Genomic DNA, 26,085 nt, shown 5'->3' on the forward strand with positions numbered 1-26,085 from the left:
AAAATCCAGGAAGCATATAATATTTCTCAGATGAAAATGAATGGCATTATAAAAACAACCCGTCTACAGCACTGGATGAAATTAGATTTCAGAAACACTTAATCATTCTGCCCCTTTTCCACCTAAAATGTCTCTAGTCCTACTTAAGGGCTGACCTCAGCATGCATTATCATAAGGTGTCTCAAGAGGGAGATGGGGCACAGTAGAGGAGAAATGCTTGCTGTGTCAGCAGCTGAGCTCTAGGCTGCATGTTGTCTGAACATTGCGCTAATGTTGCATTAATGTTAACGTATAGTCATGAGCTTTCTGATGGGGACCTCAAGCATGCACCATTTTATCAGATGAAGATCAAACACAGCAGAGTAGGAAAAGCTGTGTCAGAGGTTAAGCACTAAATGCTATTATGTAAATGCTGCGCTAACGTTGTGGTGTGGTCAGGAGCTGTCTGATGGGGACTTGGAAGTGGACTGTCTGACGGGGGACGAGGAGGTGAACCCTCTGGACGGTAGCAGCACCTCGGGCAGCTCCACGGCAACGAGCAACACAGAGGAGAACGACATCGACGAGGAGACCATGTGAGTGACCTATTGCCACTGTCACCCCTAACCACAGAGCTTTCTCTCTAGTTTTAGTCCCCCAATTATTTAGAGGGGGGGAAATGCAGAAATTATATCCACATCCTCAAATCAAACTTTATTTGTCACATGCTCCGAATACAACAGGTGTAGTAGACCTTACTGTGAAATACTTACTTATAAGCCCTAAACCAACAATGCAGTAAAAAAAGAGAAGAAATTATTTACCAAATAAACTAAAGTAAAATAACAATACCGAGGCTATATAAAGAGGGTACCGGTATTGAGTTAATGTGCGGGGGTACAGGTTAGTTGAGGTAATTTGTACATGTAGGTAGGGGTAAAGTGACTATGCATATATAAGAACCAGCGAGAGGCAGCAGTGTAAAAACAAATGGGGGGATTAATGTAAATAATCCAGTGGCCATTCGTTTAATTGTTCAGCAGTCTTATGGCTTGGGGGTAGAAGCTGTTAAGGAGCCTTTTGGTCCTAGACTTGGCGTTCCGGTACCGCTTGCTGTGCGGTAGCAGAGAGAACAGTCTATGACTTGGGTGACTGCCGTCTGACAATTTTTGGGGCCTTTCTCTGACACGGCATAGTATTATAACTCCTGGATGTCAGGAAGCTTGACCCCAGTGATGTACTGTGCCGTATTCACTGCCCTCTAGCGCCTTACGGTCAGATGCCGAGCAGTTGTCATGCCAGGTGGGGATGCAATCGGTCAGGATGCTCTCGATCATTACATCGATCTTATCATTACAATGACTTGTTTTGGTGTCCCTCTGTCCCAACCTGGAATGTGCTAGTTAGAGTGTAGTTTTGATATGAGTCGTGTATGCGTACTTCATCAACGTGTTTTCAAACCCCTGAGCCCGAAGAGACTGTGTGGAGTGAAGGGCTGTTGCTGGAGCCTTAGTCTCACATGTTCTCTCTCTCTCTTCTCCACCCCCTCACTGTGAGCTCACCAGATGAGCCATCAGTGAGTCATCACTGCTCCTCATACTGCCTGGCTGAGTGCAAAAAAACAACACGAAGCTCTCCAGCTCCAACCACGCACACTCATACACATACACTAGGGTTGAATATTTTCTAGAAAATCAACCAATTTTCTTTCCTGGGAAAATTGCAACCCTATCACGGTATTCCCATTCAAACCGGAAATGCTATTTAAAAGCACATAACATCAGTGTAAAATATGGACAGGAATCTAATTGTTTCTTGTTGTAGTTGTCACAATTTAATCAACTGAAAATGTCTGTCACCACACAATTTGTTGATGTAGCTTAGTTTAAATGTAGGCCTAAAATGTGAGGTTATTAGCCTACAGACTAGTGAACATTACATTTTGTTTTAATCTTACCACGGAAAGATGTCAGCCAACTTGTTGGCACCTTTCTCTCCCCTTGCACCTGGCTATCAGGGGAATTTCGGGAGGTTATGTTTTTACTTTATGATTGTCACCGCTTTAAGCAGGTTTTGTCACAGAGAACATATTTGATTCTCCGCTAAACAAACAGACAAGCAGATAGGCCCAGTAGTGGAGATTCAGTTGCTCAAATACCTGCGATTCTGACTAGTCAAACCCATGAATTCGCTTTTGTTATTGTGACATCATCATGTTGCAAATGTCTAAAGCAGACCAGGATTTGAGTCCCTGGCGGCGTAGTGTGTTACTGATGGTAGGCATTGTCACTTTGGTCACAGCTCTCTGCAAGTCATTCACTAGGTCCCTCCTTGTGGTTCTGGGATTTTTGCTCACCGTTCTTGTGATCATTTTGACCCCACGGGGTGAGATCTTGCATGGAGCCCCAGATTGAGGGAGATTATCAGTGGTTTTGTATGTCTTCCATTTCCTAATAATTGCTCCCACAGTTGATTTCTTCAAAACAAGCTGCTTACCTATTGCAGATTTTGTCTTCCCAGCCTGCTGCAGGTCTACAATTTTGTTTCTGGTGTCCTTTGACAGCTCTTTGGTCTTGGCCATAGTGGAGTTTGGCGTGTGACTGTTTGAGGTTGTGGACAGGTATCTTTTATACTGATAACAAGTTCGAACAGGTGCCATTAATACAGGTAACGGGTGGAGGACAGAGGAGCCTCTTAAAGACGAAGTTACAGGTCTGTGAGAGCCAGAAATCTTGCTTGTTTGTAGGTGACAAATACTTATTTTCCACCATAATTTGCAAATAAATTCATAAAAAATCCTACAATGTGATTTTCTTTCTCATTTTGTCTGTCATAGTTGAAGTGTACCTATGATGAAAATTACAGGCCTCTCTCATCTTTTTAAGTGGGAGAACTTGCACAATTGGTGGCTGACTAAATACTTTTTTGCTTCTGGATCATCATAGCAGCCCCCCCCCCCCTTTGGTGGTTCACCCTGGTAGGATTTCCGCAAGCTGCGGACCACCACCAAAATGGACCTCGGAGGTCCGGCAGTGGCTCTGTGTTCCGGCCCGGTTATCCCGGCTAGTGGACCTAGGCAGTAACTTGGCAGACGTTAATAGTCCACAACACTCAATACATCATTACATTTCCTCCCCAAACGAGCGGCATTGGGGCTCTACTGCTTCCAAAGTGTCAAAGGAAATGAAACGAAAAAGAATGGAATAAAAGTATACAAAATGTGTCTACCATACCGTAATCATCTCATTTGGACTATGTTCTATATATGTCCAAGGTCTTGGCTAAACGACTCTATCATGGCATTGTCTCTTGTCATGTCTAGGGTGATCCTACTTGCAGGTGGGTAGTTAAGGCACTTGGAACAACTTGGCCCCTGAAGGCCAAAGCTTACATTGGGCACATTACTGGGCTGACCTAGAGAGGAGAGGAGGCTGGGACTGGGGCCCCCTAAGGGGGTTTCAAGATCTATTGCCAACTTTCCAAAAAATCGGGATCGCTTCCGTCCCACAGGTGATCCTAGTATAAGACCTCATTAGGTCTTCCATTGCATGTGTGCGCCTGTGTACGTAGTAAGTGCACACACCAAGGGAAATAAAACCAAGGATCATGGTAACAGTCAGGATACTGTCCGGCACCGTCCAAGAGCGGGCGACAGACAATCTTTTGGTCTGTAGTCAGTCAGGTCAACTAAGTGCCACATCCCGTACGCTAAGATCAACAGTCATGGCTCCCTCCTACCGGATTTGGTTTTGAATGGCTTGTGGTAACTCAAGGGAACGTTTAGCAAAAGCGTCCGGCATTTCAGTCTCTGTGTCTATCCTGTCGTCGGGAAGTTGGTAGAGAGCTATGTGAACAATCGCCCCCTCTGTGAAAAAACAGGTTCAATTGGGTGATGGAGTCATGCCGTTCGTAAGTTTTTATTTTACCTTTTATTTAACTAGGCAAGTCAGTTAAGAACAAATTCTTATTTTCAATGACGGCCTAGGAACAGTGGGTTAACTGCCTGTTCAGGGGCAGAACGACAGATTTGTACCTTGTCAGCTCTGGGGTTGCAACCTTTCGGTTACTAGTCCAACGCTCTAACCACTAGGCTACCCTGCCGCCCAAGTCATAGTGGCGGACGCGAACGGTGTGTTGACCAACCGTCGGTTCCCTACCACCTCCACTTGTGTGGTGGTGGCCCCATCCCTGGCTGTTCGTTTGGCTCTAAAGTGTTCTTCGCTGGTGATAGCTTTAATACCACAAAGACGCTCAGTGTTATCCCTGACAAACGGTTTGCTAGGACAGTGGTAGTGGACATCTTTGGTTAGAGTACACATCAACAGGTTAGGGGTGAGAGAGAGATCTGGGTTGTTTTCCTGGTAAGCTACAACTGGGGGCGTGGCAATCTTTATGTGGATACTGTCGTGCCAAAATCCTACATTGAAAACAGTTCTCAATCTATAGATATTCTCCAGGTCAACAACCGGCAACGTCAGTAGAAATCCCACTTCATTACGATCAACATCAACTTGTATTGGGATGGCCGACCCCAGACTATAGGCCAAATGTGACTAATGGCCTTATCGTGGTTGAAGTAGCTGAGGTCAATATGTTGTGCACCATTGAGAGGGGCACTAGATATGAGGGGATTCTATTCATGGCCAAGTGGTCCATAGAAGAGCTAACTTCACAGAGGAAATCCTCCAGTAACAATCGAACCAATTGGACATGGGCATAGTCATGGTTCATGACCTCTGCTAGCTTTCCTACAGACAGGATAGTTTTGTTCAGGAGAGTAGCGTGTGTGTTGACCACCAGAATAGTGTCCTGGAGAGACTTTCCCACATGTTGCAACCTGAGGGCCTGAGGGCATCTGCTGCTGGATAAGTGGCATCTCTTCAGTAATCTCCCTAACATTCCTCTTGACTGTGGCTAGACTGACTGCGTTGACTGCAGTGGTACCTAGGGCAAATAGTGACCCTTGGACATCCATGTCTGTATGAATACGTAGGAAGCCCTTCTGTGAGTGTTTATGTATACGGTCCACATGTGATAATGTGTAGGTACTAGAGGTCGACCGATTATGATTTTTACATACATACACACACACACAAACACAAACAGACCCATGTCTGTAGGGGGAAAGTACAGTCAATTGACATCCCCACTCTCTGCCCACAAGGCACTTCACTCACCCACTGCTGTAGGTCCGGTAGGGCTTATTATAATTTTTTTCTCTGGTTGGACAGATGCTCTGGGATGTGTTGCTCCGTCGTTCCCCTGTCTATAAATGCGCTGAGTGGTGCGGCGGCGAGTGAGAAGCTCTGCTGGAGATCTGACTCATGTTGTACTGGAGTCTGATACAATATCTGCTGTGTTTCCCTTGTTATCCCCTCTTCTCCCCCAGGGCATACCTAAGAATTTGTACAGGGCTTTCTTAAGCAGACCAATTTATACCAGCATGCATTAAGTACATGCAGACAGATGGACACCTTACTTGGAATACAGAATGACTTGTCCTGAAGCTGTACCATTCCAGCGAGAACATTGCCGTGCACTGTCCATCCAGTTCATCAGTAGAGAGAGTGCGTTCAGAAAGTATTCAGACCCCTTCACTTTTTCCACATTTTGTTATGTTACAGCCTTATTCTAAAATGAATTAAATTGTTTTTTCCCTCATCAATCTACTCATAATGCCCCTTAATGACAAAGCAAAAACAGGGTTTTAGACATTTTTGCACTTAAAAAAAGAAATTATATTACGGTACATTTGCATAAATATTCCCTTTAAAAAAAAATTGTTTTACTCAGTACTTTGTTGAAGCGCCTTTGGCAGCGATTACAGCCTCAAGTCTTTTCGGGTATGACGCTACAAGCTTCGCACACCTGTGTTTGGGGAGTTTCTCCCTTCTCCTCAGATCCTCTCAAGCTCTGTCAGGTTGGTTGTTTTCAGGTCTCTCCAGAGATGTTCGATTGTGTTCAAGTCCGGGCTCAGGCTGGGCCGCTCAAGGACATTGAGACTTGTCCCGAAGCCACTCCATTGTTGTCTTGGCTGTGTGCTTAGGGTCCTTGTCCTGTTGGAAGGTGAACCTTCACTACAGTCTGAGGTCCTGAGTGCTCTAGAGCATATTTTCATCAAGGATCTCTCTGTACTTTGCTCTGTTCATCTTTCCCTCGATCCTGACGAGTCTCAGTCCCTGCCACTGAAAACTAACCCACAGCATGATGTTGCCACCACCATGCTTCACCGTAGGTATGGTGCCAGGTTTCCTCCAGATGTGACGCTTGGCATTCAAACCAAGAGTTCAACCTTGGTTTCATCAGACCAGAGAATCTTGTTTCTCATGGTCAGTCCTTGAGGTGCCTTTTGGCAAACTCCAAGCGGGCTGCCATGTGCCTTTTACTGAGGAGTTGCTTCCATCTGGCCACTCTACCATAAAGGCCTGATTTTTATTTAAATTTGCAAACATTTCTAAAACCAGTTTTAAGCTTTGTCATTATGGGGTATTGTATGTAAATTGAGGAAACATTTTTTTATTTAATTTTAGAAAAAGGCTATGTAACAAAATGTTGGGAAAGGGAAGGAGTCTGAATACTCTCCGAATGCACTGTATATAGCTGGTCTGTTCTAACACGGAGCACTTTGTGTCTAATCACCCTAAGAAGCTTATTGATGAGGGAACACTTCTCTGTGTGATTTAGGGAGTCCTGGACACACTTTCTAATTTGAGTTGCTGGTCAAGCCAAGGTCTTGCATAAGCTGATTTATTAGTTGGCTCATAATGTCATCTCCCGGCCTTAGTATTGGCCTAGGAACGGAATGTTCCTTAAGTGGGGTTGATTGAACGTGCACAGTTTCTATATCCTTAGAGGCCCACGTAGGGAACCAAATGTCCCTGAATGGTAATTTCTTGTAACAATAAATCGGCAAATGAAACCAATTGATCAGCTCAATCAATTGAAATGATAGGTAGACCTTTTTCATGTGTTGACATGGTTTAGGCATCTGTCAGTTTTAGTGGTAGTTGTCAGCTAAAGGTTTAGTCTTATTTTGACCCTGTCATTGTAGCAACGTTGTTCCCAGTCCAGATATTGATGGTCTCTGGTTCTCAGGTCTGGGGAGAATGATGTGGAGTTCAGTGGGAACCTGGAGATGGAGGAGGGAGAACTGGCTGACGATGTGGCAGGGGCAGCAGGTAACCTCCTCCACTTTGTCTCTCTCTCTACTCCCTCCTTTTCCCCCCTCCCTCCCTTTTCTTTCTATCCCCTTCTCTCATCCTCTCTCCCTACTTCTCATTCTTTCTGTATGCCATCTTTCTCTCCTCTTTTTGATCTAGTTATATCTCTATCTCAATCATCAGATCTCACTTTAGTGTGTGTTTTAGTGTAATGGGGCTTAAAGACGATGACTCATTGTCAGTGTGATGACTTGTCATGGGTGCTGATGTGGAACGTGTTGTGTGGAAAGGTGGTAGCTTCAGTGGATTAAAATGCAACCAAAGGGGAGTGTAAAGGGCTGCATAACAATGCTTAGATTTGCATGCATGAAGTGTGTCCTGTTAGAAGCCTACTCTTCAGTACTTTGATAACTGATTTCAACTTTAGCAATTCAGAATTGGCCGCCCTTAAACTCTGACATGTTGGCTGTCTCTTTTACTTACTATCTGACTCTCTCCTCTGAAAGGAAAATATCCATAATTACATGCCCCATATTGGTTTATTTACATTTATTCATTAAACATTGGCTGCAAAGTGGATTATTGTCCCCGCTGCCATTTCTAATCTCTGATCTCTCCCCTTTAATACCACATTTCTAATCTCTGATCTCTCCCCTTTAATACCACATTTCTAATCTCTGGTCTCTCCCCTTCTCAAATGCTCATTGTATGCAGACCTTTCGACTGCTCTCTCATAGCTATTTTTATTTCACCTTTATTTAACTAGGCGAGTCAGATAAGAATGTGTTCTTATTTTCAATGACGGCCTAAGAACAGTGGGTTAACTGCCTTGTTCAGGGGCAGAACGACAGATTTTTACCTTGTCAGCTTGGGGATTCGATTTCGCAACCTTTCGGTTACTAGTCCAACACTCTAACCACAAGGCTATCTGCTGCCCCTATGGCATGGCTAGAGTTTGTGGAGGAGTTATCTTGTCTGAAATGGGCCTACTGTAACTCATAATGGAGTGTGAGCTGTTGAGCAGCCACAGCGCTCCTCTGTGTGATAAACCTAGTAAATAAAGATTTCCTTTTGCAACTAGTATTCATTATGCCCTGTTCCAAACTTATTCAAAGTGTCAGTTGACTCATCCAGTATAGTTCACTTTTGGTCTCCAATTCTCCTTTGCAACTGTCTCCTCACCGTTGTATCTCTGAACATACCTCTGACTCTCCCCTGTCTCTCCCAGGAGGCTCTAACCATGGGGCCAGGTGTCTGAGGCGTGGTGGAGGTCTCTCCTCCGCTGGCAGCAACAACAGTCTGCTGGAGATTGACCCAGTCATCCTCATCCAGCTACTGGACCTGAAGGAACACAGCAACGTGGAGTCACTATGGGGCCTTCAGCCCAGACCCCCTGCTTCCCTGTTGCACAGCCAAGGTAAGTGGTCTCTCTCACGGCGTATCCGGTGTATGTGACAATACAACATTTTTTTTTCTACTCTGTACTGTGTAGCCAAGCTAGGGCACAGTCACAAACATTAGGACAAGTGCTAATAGCCACTTAATCTCTTCATCGCGCTTGTCCCTCTCCTCTATACCTCTCTTCAGTCCAAGTCCACTCCAGAAAGGAGCGGGGTGAGCGCCGGCCTCAGGCAGTGAGGAGGGGAGCCCCAGACTCAGGGGTCCTGATCCGGCTCAAGGCCCAGATGGCTGAGGTGCGCAGTAAGATGACGGATGTCAAGTTTCAGCTGGAGGCGCGGGGGGAGGCCAGGGTAGGACCCTCTGGCAGAGCCACAGGGGAACAGGGGCCCTCTTACCATGCAGACTCAGACCTAGGGCCCAGCAGAAAGTCCACAGAGCTGGATCTGATGGGTAAAGGACCTGGGGCCTCCAGACACTGTCGCTCTGGTGAGTGGTGCTCAGGATTGGGGAGTAACAGATTACATGTAAAATATCTTTGACACCTTTTCTGTTTTCTCAATGACATTCAAATTAGCATTGAAAAAAAGGGCAAGTTTAAGTTTGTTCCGCCTGAGCAAGTCCGACCACAAGTCAGAGACCACTATGATGACGCACCAAATGTGTTGGTGGATCACAGGAAAAGAGCATGAATAGACTTTTGTAGGCTACAGTCCAAGCTATGTCTTACAATGGTGCGACTGCTGTCGGGATCCAAAGATTATCCAATTTGAATAAACACTTGGGGGTAAGAATGACAGCAGTGGTCTGGCCTACGGGCAATACGTAAATTACTTATTATTGATAACTACATGGAGCATTGATGTGAATCACACTACTGCTCTCTTATTTAACTATACTGAACAAAAATATAAAGTTAATATGCAACGATTTCAAAGATCTTATTGAGTTACAGTTCATATATGAATATCGGTCCATTTAAATAAATTCATTCGGCCTTAATCTATGGATTTCACATGACTGGGAATACAGATATGCATCTGTTGATCACAGATACCTTAAAAAAAAGGTAGGGGTGTGGATCAAATAAACAGTCTGTATCTGGTGTGACCTCCATTTGCCTCATGCAGCATGACGCCTCCTTTTGTATAGAGTTGATCAGGCTGTTGATTGTGGCCTGTGGAATGTTGTCCCACTCCTCTTCAATGGCTGTGCGAAGTTGCTGGATATTGGCGGGAACTGGAACACACTGTCATACACATCGATCCAGAGCATCCCAAACATGCTCAATGGGTGACATGTCTGGTAAGTATGCAGGCCATGGAAGAACTGGGACATTTTCAGCTTTCAGGAATTGTGTACAGATTCTTGCAACATGGGGCTGTGCATTATCATGCTGAGACATGAGGTGATGATGGGGGGATGAATGGCACGCAATGGGCCTCAAGATCTCGTCACGGTATCTCTGTGCATTCAACTTGCCATTGATAAAATGCAAATGTGTTTGTTGTCCGTAGCTTATGCCTGCCCATACCATAATCCCACAACATCGACATCGGTTGTGAGGCCTGTTGGACGTACAGCCAATTTCTCTAAAACGATGTTGGAGGTGGTTTCGGTAGAGAAATTAATATTAAATTCTCTGGTAACATCTCCGGTGGACATTCCTGCAGCCAACATGCCAATTCCCTCAACTTGAGACATATGTGGCATTATGTTATGGGGCAAAACTGTACATTTTAGTGGCCTTTTAGTGTCCCCAGTTAAGTTTACAATTTTGGACAGGTAATTGTAATTGATTACATTTAGAAAGTAACTTACCCAACCCTGTTGGTGCTATACACCTTCACTGTACACAATACAATCTTCAATCTGTGGAATTGAATAGCATTTCACAGCACTTTCTACGGTTGACTCTAAACAGCCAACTGGGGAGCTATCGACTGCTCAGTCAGATGTTCGTCCAACTGTGGTTTGTGTGGCAGGAGGGAAGAAGGCCTTGTCTCCCAAGCAGGAGGGCAGCAGGCAGGGCCTGAGAAGAGCTACAGACGGAGTGGAGAAGGAGTCAAGAGGCCAGAGCGGTGAAGAGTTGTCCTGTGATCAAAGTCTCTTCCCCAGGGACACCCCCAATGGATCAGAAGGTCAGTAGTAAACCCAGGTAGAGGTTGGGTTAGCAGGGTTTAGACGTGCACCAGTGATGACACACCGCCATGGCTCCACCTAAGTACCCAAATGTATGGTTGTCTCGTGTCACACTAATTTGTAAAACATTCATGCAATGCACCAAAAGCGAATGACTTCTAACTGACCAGTGTTTCCCTGTGCTGTGTCATACTGTAGGAGCCCTGAAGCCACACAGCGTGCACAGCTCCCCTCCTTCTCTTGGCAGCTCATCGTCATGCTACGACAGCAAGCCCTGCATTTCCAAACACGACCAGGAGCAGCTCTACGGGGCTGACCTGTACGCTCTGGGGGGCCTTAACGGCATCTCCACCTCCACCATAGCACGACCCAGGACCCAGCCCATGGGGTAAGACTATAATACCCTGTTCCTAAATCTAACCCTAGCCCTTATGCATTAGTGGCGATTCCGTTACATTTTCCCACTTCCAAAACAACGTTTTTCTATAGTCCAGGTGCTTGGAGAAGGGCACATGATAATTGGAAAGTGTACTTGACAATTGAGCAAATTAACTCCCTTTTAAACCAACGTTTTGGTCATTATTTATTTATCAAGTGTTTACCCCCTGCCAAAGCCTCTCCAATTTAACCATTTGTTTTAGGCGTTATATTTGTTTTGAGCCACAGTGATACTATTTGTTTTATTACTTTACTGTGCCAACCTATTTGGACTACTGCTGATCTAGCTAACTAGACTGGAAGTTATGAATTTATGCACCACCCTATTTTGGGATTAAATTGGTTTTCCCAACGGACAAAGCAGGGCTGAGAGTGAGTTTTTCTCTAAACTGTTTAGGTTTGAAATAGACCAGCAACTAGAGGGGAAATGATTAGCTTTCACTCTTGCCAAACGTATCCCTACAGTACCTTTAGAAAGAAAGGAAGAAAATGATTCCCATGTGTATTGAAATCAATATCACTTGTGGTTTAAACAAATGGCAAATCAACCTCCCTTAGGTCCGGCCTGCTGACGGACAGCTCTCTGGACTGTGACTTGGAGGAGACGGCTGAGGTCCGCCAGTCACTGCTCTCCCTGGCAGAGGGACCCTCTTCACGCCCTGATGAAAGTGAGCCGTACTGCTCTAACCCCCCTCTTCCTTCACCTCGACCCTCCTCTATGGAGGAATGCTATTGTGACGGCAGTAAGGATTGAGCTCCACTTTTCATCTGTGGATAAAATATACTGTAATCTAATACCATACTGGAGGTAGAGTTAAAAGCTTCTTGGTGAAGGGAATTTTAAAGGATGTTTATTCTGCAATTTTATCCCTAATGATCTTGGGGATGAGTTGGTGTCTGTAGAGAGACAGAGAGGAGGTGTCTATTCTGCCCTGTGCAGGATGAGCTGTGCTCTTGGCGGTGATGGTGTTTCCCTTACCTCGGAGATGCCGCTATATTGGTCTTGGTGGTTCCCTCACTCTGTTACATGTACCTTTTCTCCCTCTTTCTATCTTTCTGCTGTTTTCCTTTCTGTCCCTCCGGCCCCCCTCTTTTGTTGACCTACGTGCCCTTTCTCTCCTTTTTCTGTTTGCCTCTCTCGTTCTCTCTCCCACTCTGATTTCCCTTGTCCTTTGTGCCCCCCGCTCTTTCTGTCTGTCAGGTCATCTTGTCCAGAAGCAGACGGTGGTGCTGCTGCCAGGTATGAGCAGTGACAGTGAGATCGACTGTGACACGGAGAACGAAGATGAGGTGGCGGCCCTGGAGGCTGGAGACTGTCGCTATGATGCCCAGGCACTGCCCTGTGCAGGTCAATATTGTTACCTGCCACACATGTATGTATGTGTGTGTGTGTGTGTGTGTGTGTGTGTGTGTAACCCCTTCACACAAACACTTAACCACACATACATTAGTGTGGGATCTCATTTCTGCACACTTAACACATTTTAGCCTCAAATCAGCTTGCCAGTACCGTGGAAGGAAATTAATGCTAAGCTCAGTGTTTTAAATGCTTCTGTTCTTTCCTCCCAGGGGCCCAGTTGAACTCTGACGACCTGTGCTTCACCACAGGAGAGAACACCGAGAGGTGATTCTCCTCCAACATGGCCTCCACAGCCGGTCTAAACAGTGGCCATCGCCATATGGGCACTGGAAAGCAGTGTATATAACTTTAATGTACACAAGCACTTGTGTAGACACTTGCATGCAGTCATTCTAGTCACCGGCAACCCCAAATGCAATGAGAATGCTACAACTCACTAAGTGAGCACCTTGATGATGACTGCAAAATATGTAAATATATTTGATCACTTTTATTAATCTCCATTTATATTTAAATGTAAATTGGATTAAATATGAGTTAGAATGGGGTGACGAACAATATATTTGCGAGAGACATTCTTTAGGCTATCGTTGTGAAAAGTAAAATAGTAACATTTTATCATATGTAACTAACCTCATGGTTGATGTTTGCAACGTCTAAATACTTCGATTGGGCTTTGGTCTGGACATCATGGGCTCTGGTCTGGACATCGATTGAGCTCTGGTCTGGACATCGATTGAGCTCTGGTCTGGACATCGATTGGGCCGTGGTCTGGACATCGTGAGCTCTGGTCTGGACATCGTGAGCTCTGGTCTGGACATCGTGAGCTCTGGTGAATTTTGAGAATTAAGCACAGTACACCTGCTTCACAACAGAAGAGAACCTCAATCTCTCTGCCTTTCTGGTTCAATGAGGTGCTATTGATGTGTTTGTGTGGAGGAGCACAGTCAGGCAGGCATCACACAGTGCTGTAATGAACACACCATTCTTGAAAACAGTCTGAACGAACGCCTTGAAGTGGACGCATTTAGTACCTTTTATTCCTGTTTCACCATTGATTTAAAACTTGTTAGGAAGTCCCTTTCTGTGCAAATCTTATCATTGCAAACTACTGTATTTTGTCTGCTACTCCCGGTAGATTGGACTTGCTTGCCCCCCAGTAAATCTTTCAGAACAAGAACCAGTTTTTCTGCTGTGTAGACACATTGAAGGATGTATCAATGGTACGTCCTTCTCTGGCATGTGTAAGAGATTGCTACCTTCTGAATGTGTATTGAGTAGTTTCTTAGTAGAAAATTAGGCATGACTCTTGCTCACCGTAGCGGATTTTGCCTGACTTGATGATTCACACTGAAATTTCTTGGTTGACAGTCTGGGCTTCAATTGCTTTTTAACCTTGTCTCGTAATTAAACATCAAAGCTGATGTACCTTATCCGTACATACAGGGTTCTTTCTTTCACCAGTAAGTGTTTTCTGCAGCCCTTGTCAAGTCAAGCTCTGTAACATAGGCAAGGTGGTGGTTTTGAGTTTTCTGTGCTGCGATCTCAACTCTTTTTCTGTATTGTGTCCTCAACTTCTGCTCGTCTTTGAAAAAATGGGTCCATGCAAATTCACACATTTTGACTTCTATGAAGCAGATATAATTTTGTTTTTCAACTTGGTGGATTCCTTTCTCTTTTCAAAAAATGGATCCAAATGTCACATTCCGTCATCTTGATTCTAGATTATTTAATTTGCATGTTTTCTGGGCAAAATTTGACCAAGGCAATATTTGGAAAGTCATTTGTTTGACAAAGACATGTGTAAATAAGTGTTTGTTTTGTACAAAGGCTTCCCAACAGTGATGTGAAGTGTTCTGTTCTTTAAAGCATGTCATTGGAGCAATTTTCTTTCAATATCCTTTTTTGCCCATCAGAGGGTGCCATCTCTTCCTTGTAGTTGAGCTTTGCTGTGTGACCGTGGACTATTTTATTTACACAGTAACATTTTATTATTTTTAACCCTTGAAAAGCAATCTGACGACCACACTAGCATCCACATGGACATCATAGCAGAAACTGTACTCTTTGTACCATGGAGAACAATGAACACTGGCAGACTTTCTTCATTGAAATGTACACCGAAGAGGTGACCCAACTGAATTTGTAAACATTTCTATCTCTTGAAAGGGAGATGTGTAAGATGTCTCAAAGTATACTGGTGTGCATTGACTAATAAGGAAATATGTTCTAAATGCCTGAATGGAGAGCTCAGTGGTTTATAAATATCTTCCTTCAGCTGTAGGATGCCTGATGTTTACCCCCAGCTGCACAGCCTCCTAATGTTCCATCATGTGTGCCTAAAACTGCATGGCTTCAATGGAGTTGAACAGGCAGACGGAGGGTGGACAATATGCTTTAAACCTCTTATTGTGCCCTTGTATATACAGCTCCAGATTCATCCTGATATGGTCTAGTTGTATCTATTTCACTGTCAGTTCACTATGCACATTTCTGTTTGTGCCCAGGTTGTAGCTGTGTGTTTGTCTGAGTGGGAAAGGGCTGACTTAGGAAAGGTACTAGAAAGAGGGTGATTTAGATGGTTTCAAGTTTTATGCTTTCCTTTGTGTCTACCATGAGTGTTTATTTTATATTGTCCCAGAATGCAGTGGGATTTTTATTTGTTGGGTATGTGTCATTTTTTTGTTGTAACTAATAGAATATGACATTTAACAAATAAAATATTTTATGGTTTCTTGGAACTGAATGTGTGTTACCTAAATATGGAAATACTTATGAAATGGCTGAATTTACAATGAAAATCCTGCTTTTGTTTTATCCAACATCAACTGTATGAGAGCTCCATTGCAGATGAGGGGTAACTCCCACTGTTGTGGTTGCCTCCACGTCTCTTGAGGTCTGCATTGTATAGGAGGGTGGGTGGTAGGGGCTTAGTGTGTCAGGTTGGCGTGGCTAGAGATTGAGCTCAACAGAGTACTTGAGTGAACGTTGGCACCTGCCATGTCCTGCTTGCATCCGGCCAGCACCAACTCTTCCTTCTTTCAGAAGGCCACCATGCCCAGAAGCGGGCTTGATTTAGGAGGATTGGAGAGGACATGCTGCACATTAGTCCGCAGTGCAGAAAGCCCCATAAGAATTGACATGACTCAAGTTACTGTTATCCTACTACAGGTAAATAGTCTGTTTAGCAGGTTTCCCTCATCCCATTTCTAACCACCCCATAATGTTGTATATGTATTCACATTACTTATGTTGATAATGTGTAACGAAGCTACTTCAAAGTTCCATCACTAGTGCTCCACTGCATACCAATGTTTTCTTGGGTAATTGCTCACATTAGTTTGAATTGATTCTCATGAATAAGTTGTTTTGAACTGCTGATAGATTTGAACAGCTTTCTAGGTCTAAGCCATTTTGGTTAGTGTGTTGTCAATAAGGCCACAATGTACAGGTCATAATGTACCCTGTAATGTCTCTTCCCATCATGTTATGATAGTTTTTAATATCTGTTAAGTTTATGTTCAGGAAGTGCCTCAGCTCTTCCACTGAAAATGTCCATATTGTAATCCCCCTTTTCCTTTAGCCCTGATTTCACTCAAACTAGAACAGCAGATCAAATCCATCCAGATTAAGGCCTTGATTCGATCAGATCAAGTGTTAACCGGCGATAGCTGACACATGCATAGCTTTGTTTTGGCGGTGTTGGAGTAACCGCGATAGAGCTGTCAAAACGGTTAGCAGCTGCTCTTGTGATCATTGTCACAAAGTCATACCCACCCATTTACATTGGAACAGGGGTGTCAAACCCACTCCATGGAGGGCCTAGAGTCTGTCTAGACAACTGTGAGGGGAGTTCTTAACTAATTAGTGACCTTAATTCAACAAGTATAAGGGAGGAGTGAACCTGCAGACACTCGAACCTCAGTGGAATGAGTATGACACGTGTTAGAAGTTCAGAACAAAGTGTAGACTATATAGAAATAATGATCAAGATATCGATTACATCTCACATTTTAGTGTTCAAACTTGTAAACAATGTTGCAACAATGCAACTCCGTGCTGCCAATGGCAATGTCCACTTTAGGTATAATGCTGGGAGCCGCTTGTGGATTTGACAATTCTTAACACAGTTCCACCTCCGACACCGTCAAAACAACCCCTATGCGGGTGTCAGCTAGGGCGGATCTGATAGAATCTAGCCATAAGTGTTGAGCTGATTTAGTTTTTATAGTAACAGGAGTCTGTTTTAACTTCCAAGCAAAGCAGCTATGACAGTGTTTTGTGTAATGCCAGACTCCATTAGAGTAAGTCCCTATTTCAGCCTTCAATTAATGTCCCTCTCACAACACTACATCTTCCACCCTTATTTGCAGGCTCCCAGAAAGCACTCCCCTTAATGAGAAAATGGGTCTATTTGGTCTGATGCCCTGAATGTCCCTTAATCGATCACTAGTGTGACATAGATTAAAGCTATGGCTTTTCCTGTGGGGGTGACTCTCGATTACATTTGGAACACGCAATCTTCTGTGAAACCTGGTGGATATTAACGCTCACTCATCTGTTATGTCAGACGCTAAACTGCTCCAGATATGGTCATAGTAATTAAGTTTTGTGTGTGTGTCCTCAAGCTGATGAACAACAGCAGGGATTTACTCTCCTCATTTGTATGTGTGCCTTAAACGCTGCAGCAAGAAAGGCCATGAGCAAAAGCTCAGCTGTGGTGCTGCAACATAATGTCAAATGTTTGTCAGCAGGTATATCCCTGCATTTCCATCTGTAAATAGTATACCATACCATGTGCTATGTGGAGCACAAACGTTGTACTTAGTCTGAAAAGCTGTTTCCGAAATTCTGTTGTAATTTGTGAAGTGTTCTTGATGTAGAATGCTTAAAAAAAGGTACACATAAATAAGTAATGATGATGAATGTTTTATGCCAGAGAAAAGATAAATGGACATCTGACTGCACACCATTCATTCCACCTGGAGGGTGAAATAAAAACATTGCAATGTTTCCGTTTCTCTGCTTGGATGTTAACAAGGAAGTGCCCTCTTCGTTTTCCAGTATATTTGATTAAAATGCTGTAGCTTGCCATCCCTATCTTAAGAATGCTTGACACACTTCACAGGGTGCTGGCAATTACCTAAACTGTGAACACTAGCCATCGTGTACATACATGGGCATACGCGCACATCACCACAGGACAGTTGGAGGCCTTGATTAAAAATAATCTTGGTAGTTAATTAAATATGGCTGTTCTATCGCTAGGGTCTAAGCTTGACAGGTGGAGGCTAAGGACACTAATTAAGTCTCCTGGCTCTCTAAGTGGAGCCACTGGAGTCTCGACAAGAGTACAGCACACAGCTGAGGGTTTACACACACGCACACGTTTGGGAGAATTCCATAGGCCTAATTATAGTCCATCTGGTTGTACAAGAGGTCAAATAAAACTCAGACAAAATACTTGGTTTAATCTTTATACATTATACTAGTCACCAGTTCAGATACACACACGTTTATATTACGAGAAGAACACAAAATACAGATACTGAAACTTTTTACTGGTTTACCTAACCTGCAGGTTGGGGAACAGCTGGTCATGGGTTTGTCTTCAGGGATGCCTGGTGTACAGAGTTTGAACTGCCCTGTGAGAGGAGGCTGGCCAAGCTTAGAGACACTGGGCTGGATTCAATCCATATCACAGAGGTATTGCGTTACAGCGTTATTGAAATTTAAAGGCAATGTTCCCATGTTAGTGGAAACTGCATTCACAGTAAACAATGCATTTGTCGGCTCAATCGGAAATTACCTTTACATTTCTATTGTGCGATCTGTAACATTTCAGTTATACAGATTGAATAGAGCCCTTTGTTGTGTTTCTCATTGGGACTAATTCGATTTAGCTACCAAACATATTAGTGTACAGCGACAACTGTCCAAGGGGTACATCATAGATTGTGTCCCATACTACCATCGGGTAGAAGTAAAGTGGTGTGTGCTCATATCAATGTGAGCACTGGGAAGAGTTTAGGAGGGTGGCTGTTAGTTTGATCTGGCTCTCGCTCTGCCTTTCTCAGTGAAGACAAACCCTCTGAGAGAGCCTTTCCACGCGCGACTCATAAAGATTCATTATTGCTTACAGGAACAAAGCGTTTTGTGGACACAGTGCAGAGTCATGAGAGCAATTGATTGACATAGGAAAGGGTAGAGGAGAAAGGGGAAGAGACCTGAACTGTGTGGTCTTTTACTATCATCAGGGAAAGTGTCATACTGGCATGAGGGGGTCCTTTGTACCGCAGCAGTGGGTGAGAAAGAGAAGAACTGTGGGTTAAGCGAGCCAGCAAGTTTAGCTGAAGAACTATAGAGTTCAATTTTCTGTTTATGGCTTGGTTAAGGTTCAGTGTCTTACAAACGACTGAAGCTATCAAAGACTGTGAGGAGGTGACCATTTTGACATTTCAGTGGATGGTCCTTGAGGAGCATTTAAATTCCCATGTTCCCTTGTCACTCAAGCACTGCTAACGTATACAACTCTCCTTCCAAAGGTGTCACATGAACAGTACAGTACATTGCTGGGGGCTGTGAAGCTTGATATCAACACAGAATATTGGTGATTTTATATAGCAGACGTATAAGACAGGCCACATGCATACTCTCAACACGTACCCATACGCCTGCACACATTCGTACTTACATGTACATAATATGAATGTACTACTATTTCAATAAGCAATTGGTGCCCCGTGTGAGGAATGTTTAGGATGGGAAAGATGTGCACTTTTTTTTGCTCTCAAAAAGAAGCAGAAAGCTCCAAAAAGCAGGTGATGTGAGTGGGGCTGGGGGTGGGGCTGAGGTAGGGGAGACTCGGGGCATTTGATAACTACCTTTATATATTCAACTTTATGGTTGTCTTTCATAATTGGTCAGAAAATGGCAATTAGTGTGGTCCGCTGTTCCGAGAGTCGAAATGCAGGTGTTGGTTACACAAAGAGAAAGATGCAGAAGCATGGGCATCTTTTAACCCGAAAGGCAGTGCGCTTATTCACATCCTGCTCCTTCAGAGTGGAACACCAGGATAGAATGCTCAGATTTGTGAGGATACGGTGGTAAGCTGATAAATTATAGATTATTTCCTCTCCCACGATCAACAAAACACCTCCAGAATATTGTCTTCCAGGTGTACTGCATCCAGAAATGGTTTTCTTACATCCACACAGGGAGCGTCACTACAAGTCCAGAACACCACTACTGTCTCAGTCCTATTGGGCCATCTATGAAGGTCCCGGGAGGGCTCCATGTACATTCTACAACTGGAATACATTCTGCTCTCTGGAGATGCTTAATGGTGACTGTCCAAATGGTCTTCCGTAAATGACCACCATGCTTTTCAGTGGGTAGGCCAGCAGGCGACCGATGACTAGTTGTTTCAGAGGAGCAGTAAGCAATGACAGTGATTGGGAACTGACTGACTGGCTGGGGATGTTTCTCCGTGTGACTGTGGGTCACTGAGGTGGTTTGGTCACTTGTTTCCTGTGCCCTTGTCTCCTGCCCCTGGGAACTCAATGAGACTGGAGCGGGTGAGGTTTTTAAACAAAAGTATAGAAATGGCACAATGTGTTAGTAAAAGTGAAAATGTCAGGAATGGCACATACAATTCCTGTTTTCTTAAGGGTATAAAGATGGGTTTTTCCCAACAGCGAGAATTAACCTTCTTTGATAAATATTGAATGGTGGTTGCCTGGGCCAGGAGAGTGGAGGCACATTTTATAGAACCTAGTCATTGCTAGATAGCATTTACTATTTTATTTTTATAAACTTTTATTTAACGAGACAAGTCAGTTTAAGAACACATTCTTATTTACAATGACGGCCTAGGAACAGTGCCTTGTTCAGGGGCAGAACAGATTTTTTACCTTGTCAGCTCAGGGATTCAATCTAGCAACACTTCTGGTTACGGTCCAATGCTCTAACCACTAGGCTACCTGCTGAAACTATGGAGTTTCAGAAAAAATACCATTTACATTTGAAAGGCTAATGAGATTAAGATTAATTTACTATATTTGTCAAACCAGAGATGAAGACTTTGACATTGATCATGCTTATGCTCTATTGTTGTTAGTGAAATTATAAAGCAGCATAGTGTTTGGTTAAGTAGCCCATGGAAGTGATATGACACACATGGGTCCGCATTGTAATGGGAAGCTTCGAAGGGACTTTGTCGACTGAGGCTCAAAATTTCCATCCATTTTTCTTTTACAGGAAATGGTCTTAAGTGACAGATATTGAAGGCATATGTTCTGCTGCTTTGTCTTAACTATTCTGGACCAGTAAGTCTTGCAATGCCTGATAGGGAACTTACTCACACCCAACCTGTTGGGAAAGACTTCTCGTCAATGAGAACATCTTGTGTTTAGTGTTATGTAACCATCAATTTGACAGGCATAGCACGGACTGATTAATGTCTGCTCTTGGATGATGTCATCCCCAACATTATAAATAGAATATCATTTCTTAATAATATCCCCTTTTAGATGCCATTATCCTCTATTGCAACCCCATCTGGAATACATATCGGTCTATACATGTTGGATTTATTCAGGTAAGTGACCACTAATCTTATAATCCTGTATTAACTACTCCCATTTATGGAGATGGAGTGAGTTGATAATGTGTATTCCATTATGAATCTGAGTACAGTACAGTATGTGTTTGCAATATGGGCCAGGAGCAGTAAATTGTTATGTCCGGCCTCCTGAATGGGGCTGTGTGGCTATGGGGAGGGGTAGGTGCATGTAGAGATGAACGGACGGATGGACAGGGTGGTGCCAGTGTCATGGATGGGGAGTTTATGATGGATAGATGAATGACTGTAGTCAGATAAAGGAAGGGGCAGGAGAGAGAGGAGCAAGTGGAGATTATGTCACATCATCAGACTCTGCTGCTGTTGGGTAGGTGGGGGAGGGCCACCCCAGGCCTTCTCTCAGGGCAGCGCTGGGGGTAGGGCACACTACGGGTGGAGTGCAGCAGGCCGGGGAGCTCCCTGGGCGCTCGGCCCCAATCCCGGGACCACCACCCCCATCTGGGGCTCACGCACTTCATCCTCCGGGTGTGCCTCCCCGCGTAGCCAAACAGGGCGGCCGCCAGGGGCCATTGTCCATCTGATCTGGGATCCTGGCAGGTGGGGACTCTGAGTTTAGGCCGGGGCTTGTGCCTGGAGCCCTTTAGCCCCTCTTCTAGACAGGGCAACCAGGCCGCGCCATGGCCCCCGGCAGGCATGAGGTTCTGGGTGAGGCCTAAGGACGGGGACGGGTGTGAGCTGGCCAGGGGGAGCCTGATCGGACCCTCCTCTCCCAGCGTGGGCCCCAGCAGGCCTAGGCTGGTTCTGTCCGTCAATGAGTCCATGCGGTCTTCATAGCCCAGGTCGGCTGGAGCCGAGCACTGCTGCAGGAAACAGTGACTCTTCCCCCCAACGTCCGCGGTGCCCCCGTCCTGGCATGCCATCTCCCCTTGCCCTTCCTCCTCCACCTCCTCATCCTCTATTTCCTCCCCTGCCCCCTCCTCCTCTCCCGGGGGGGGCGCGCGGAGGTCTCTAAGGAAGACCACAATGACGGAGATGTTGTCGCTGGAGCCAGCATCGCGGGCCGAGGCCACCAGCTTGTGGGCCACCATGGTGCTGTCGCCACTGTTCTCCGTCAGGTGGTCGCTGACCACACGCACCGCCTCATCAGGACTGACTGTGTCGTAGAAGCCGTCGCAGGCCAAGATCAGGTAGTCCTCCGTGCCGTCCAATGTGACTATGTGGTGGTCGGCATCGCCAGAGATGTAGGGCTTGTGCTCATTGTCGCCTGTCAATCACCAAGAGAAAGAGAGATAAGAAAGAGGGAAACAAATCATATATTGTAAAAAAATGTATCATTGAAACATTTGTCAAAGTGCTGAACAGCAACCTGGGCATAAACACCCCAAAGAGCTGAAAGCAATATAATTTGATATTCCGTGCTGCTGTTTCTGTCATGTACACCATGCTATGCATCTGTTTTGAAATCAAGGTGGAGAAAAACCTATAATACATTTTAATTTAATAAATAATAATATAATATCTGCTGCTTGCCGCCTTTGCATTCTGTTCAGCCTTTTGTGACTAATGTAGTTATATAAACATGTAAATGAATATCAGTGTAGCAATATCTGTTCTCTCTCCTCTCCTGCATGCAGTAGGAAACAGTTCTAATGTAGCAGCTACAGTATTTCCTGTCGAGGAAGTAGTTGTTTTGATATCAGATTAGGGAAGCTTTAGGATTTGGGAACAGAAGGTCACAGTAGGGCTTCCTCACTAGCCACCACTAAAATAGCTACCGGGAAATAATACTAGAAGCGAGCCTCAAGTTGCCTTGTGAATCAGTGCTTGAGGTCAATTAGAATTGAGGTCAGTGGTCTCCCGATTGGTGCAGTGATGTAAGACACTGCATCACAGTGTTAGCTGTGCCACTAGAGATTCTGGGTTCGAGTCCAAGCTCTATAGCAGCCTGTCGCGACCAGGAGACCCATGGGGCGGCGAACAATTGGCCCAGCATCGTCTGGGTTAGGGGAGGGTTTGGCCGGCAGGGATGTCCTTGTCCTATCGCGCACTAACGACTCCTGTGGCAGGCAGGCACGCTGACACGGTAGCCAGTTGTATGGTGTTTTCCTTTGACACATTGGTGCGGTTGGCTTCCGGGTTAAGTGGGCATTGTGTCAAGAAGTAGTGCGGCTTGGTTGGGTTGTGTTTCGGAGGACACATGGCTGTAAATATCTAATTGGATACCATGAAAAAGGGGTAAAAAAAAAGGTCAGTTAACTGAAATTCCAATCAATAATTGAAAAAAGTGCATCTAAGCTATTTAAAAATAAAAATCCCTTCCTGAATGGAATTACTTCAATTTGAAATGACCCCAACCCTGTTGTGTATGTGAATAGGTACAGGATGGATTCTAAGGCAGTCTTTACAGTCAATTCCTATGTTGATGCCAGTGATGTTGTAGTATTGGAGCTGTGAGATTATTCCATTAAGATTTAAATAGCTGCTGGGAAATCAGACTGGTTACGTACACTTGTGTATGCATATAGGTACAGGCAACTCCCACCCCCCACCTCTGGGTTGCTATTTGTCTCCCACTCAGCACTGTGTCTGCTGGCCCTTGGCTGTGGCCCATTAGACTCTGTCATGACCTCTCTGCTCTGGCGCTCGCATAATCACCCAAATAGTTTAGACTGATTATGGGCCTCCTGCTAAGTATGCAGGCACACATACGCACTCTCAGCAGGACACACCTACACGACATACTACGACCCCTTGCTGACCTCTCAATTTTATCAACACTCTTCTCATTCACGCTGGCGGTGACCAAGGTAACACACACACACACCCTCCAACCAGAGGAGGTCCAGGGGAGACTCAGCAACAGACATGGTACAGCAGCTGCAGTCTGTATATTGTACTATATATGGTAATTGTATAAGGCAGAGAGTGATTGTTGGTGTACCTATGGCTCTGGATACGGACAGGCTGCCATTAACCCTCCATGTGCCGAACCAGATGACACAGCCTCCCAGAGCTTCAATACGCTGCTTCTCATCCTGTAGTGGGAGAGAGAAAGATGGTATTATGTATAACGGTATGTGTTTGTATATGTGACAGACAGTGAACAGTGAACAGTAATTAAGTGAGTGTGTTTTGCGTGTGTGTCTGTGTGCATTACCTCTCTGTCAGGCTTATGAGGCTTCATCAGTTCCACGGCCTGGCCCTTCTTGACCAGCATGACCTGAGAGTCCCCCAGCCAGGCCACGTACAGGGTCCGTCCCCTCAGGAAGGTCACCACCCCCGTGGTGCCGCAGCGCAGGTTCTGACACGCACACACACACACACACACACACACACACACACACACACACACACACACACACACACACACACACACACACATTTAGACATAAATACATGAGTGTACAGTAATAACTGTTTACTATGATTCACAGAAATGTTACATCTATTAGAAGCAAATTCTGAACAGTAATAACAAATGCTCAGACATTTGAACTAACCTTGCCTCTCTGCAGTTCTACAATACCAGTAGTATTGAAATTAAACCTTCAAGATTAATGTGGCCAATGTTTGAGCCCTTACCTCCATCTTAGCTTTCCGGATGAAGCGTTCGTCAGTGACTCTGAAGGCGCGACAAAGGGCCTCCCCTGGATCCTGGCTGAAGCACTCCTGGTGCACCATGTTGACGTGGAGGTGGTTGGCGGCATAGATGGCAGCGTCCACGCCCCCGTGGCCATCGAACACGGCGAAGAAGGCCTGCTCCTCCTGGTCCTAAAAACACACAGTGTAAGGTCAAAGGTTAAAACAGTATGACCTGCAATGTCATATAGCTTCAATATTTCTTCCCTTCATTGGAGTCATCACTTGTTCTAACATGATGGTGATTCATGTATAGTGACTCCCATGCTTTGTAAACATCAGAGTATGAAGCAATGCAAAGCATTCATCTGTCCAATCTCAATCATCTTTACAACAAGGTTCCATAAACAAACTTAACTGGTCATAGTAAATTTAAATTACCATTGGGTATACAGCATAGTTGTGTGTCACTCTCGTGACGTTGTGCGTTTTCCATGAATGGCATGTGTAGTGCCTCGTCGCGAATATGCAAATCCAAATATAACCGGTTTGTGTCTCCACTCATCCATCTGCTTTAATTAACTGGGGTTTAATGCCAATTAGCCAGCTTACCCACCACTAGCACGCTTAATAGAATGGATAAACATTTGATCCGACAGAATAATTATCTCATTATATGAGGATCTTTGAGCTGGTGTGTCTGCCTGTCTGGGATGTCTCTTTGGTCGGTTGGTTCAGAAGGGTTGTGAGGGAATTATCCATAATCATTTGGAATGACTGGCAAATCAATAAGGATAGGATTTCAATGACATATCTGATTGACTCTGTGTGACTCAGATAACATGCCATTATCAGCCTGGGGTGTGGTGTGTGTGTGTCAGTCTGTCAATCTGTGTGTGTGTGTGTGTGCGTGTGTGTGTGTGTGTGTGTGTGTGTGTGTGTGTGTGTGTGTGTGTGTGTGTGTGTGTGTGTGTGTGTGTGTGTGTGTGTGTGTGTGTGTGTGTGTGTGTGTGTGTGTGTGTGTGTGTGTGTGTGTGTGTGTGTGTGTGTGTGTGTGTGTGTGTTTGTGTCTGTGTGTGTGGGCCCGAGGGAGCATGCTAGAGCACTATGGCCAATAATGCTATTAAAAGCATTTAATTCACTGGCAGCCACCTAATGTGCTATTATTTACTGCTCTCATTGGGGCTGTATTGGGAATAAGTTGGATAGTGCAGTTTTATTGATCTTCTCCCTATAGTGAAGTGAGATGGTAGCTTCCCTGCAGGGAATCTGGATTAGCCCACCGGGTTAGCCTACTGGGTTTACCCACTGGTAATCTGATCCTAGATCTGTGGTTAAAATCTTCTATCCTCATTAACCATGCTAGAGTGAACTGATCCTAGATCTGTGGTTAATGACTACTATGTTCATGCTTACCTCTATGTTGAACTGATCCTAGACCTGTGGTT

General features: G+C 44.7%; 2 protein-coding genes across 4 annotated transcripts in view; one reads left to right on the forward strand and one right to left on the reverse strand.

Moving 5' to 3' along the window:
* Positions 1-15,218, forward strand: part of LOC135550747 (E3 ubiquitin-protein ligase TRIM37-like) — a 31,884-nt gene extending 16,666 nt beyond the window's left edge. The window contains exons 17-25 of one of the 3 annotated variants that reach the window (XM_064981835.1): positions 439-575; positions 7,075-7,157; positions 8,368-8,556; positions 8,727-9,026; positions 10,523-10,678; positions 10,878-11,067; positions 11,676-11,860; positions 12,319-12,490; positions 12,687-15,218. In XM_064981835.1, coding sequence (XP_064837907.1) covers positions 439-575; positions 7,075-7,157; positions 8,368-8,556; positions 8,727-9,026; positions 10,523-10,678; positions 10,878-11,067; positions 11,676-11,860; positions 12,319-12,490; positions 12,687-12,705 — 1,431 coding nt within the window. In that variant the 3' untranslated portion in view covers positions 12,706-15,218. The remainder of the gene's footprint in view (positions 1-438; positions 576-7,074; positions 7,158-8,367; positions 8,557-8,726; positions 9,027-10,522; positions 10,679-10,877; positions 11,068-11,675; positions 11,861-12,318; positions 12,491-12,686) is intronic. The other 2 variants (XM_064981834.1, XM_064981836.1) reach the window with 2 other exon arrangements.
* A 2,722-nt stretch (positions 15,219-17,940) lies between these two features.
* Positions 17,941-26,085, reverse strand: part of LOC135550748 (protein phosphatase 1E-like) — an 83,112-nt gene continuing 74,967 nt past the window's right edge. Inside the window, exons 4-7 of the mRNA XM_064981837.1 lie at positions 24,641-24,829; positions 24,216-24,359; positions 24,000-24,093; positions 17,941-22,322 (exon numbers count right to left, since the gene is read on the reverse strand). Coding sequence (XP_064837909.1) covers positions 21,406-22,322; positions 24,000-24,093; positions 24,216-24,359; positions 24,641-24,829 — 1,344 coding nt within the window. The 3' untranslated portion in view covers positions 17,941-21,405. The remainder of the gene's footprint in view (positions 22,323-23,999; positions 24,094-24,215; positions 24,360-24,640; positions 24,830-26,085) is intronic.

The sequence above is a fragment of the Oncorhynchus masou genome, chromosome 12 (genome assembly GCF_036934945.1).
Source record: "Oncorhynchus masou masou isolate Uvic2021 chromosome 12, UVic_Omas_1.1, whole genome shotgun sequence".
Classification (NCBI taxonomy): domain Eukaryota; kingdom Metazoa; phylum Chordata; class Actinopteri; order Salmoniformes; family Salmonidae; genus Oncorhynchus; species Oncorhynchus masou.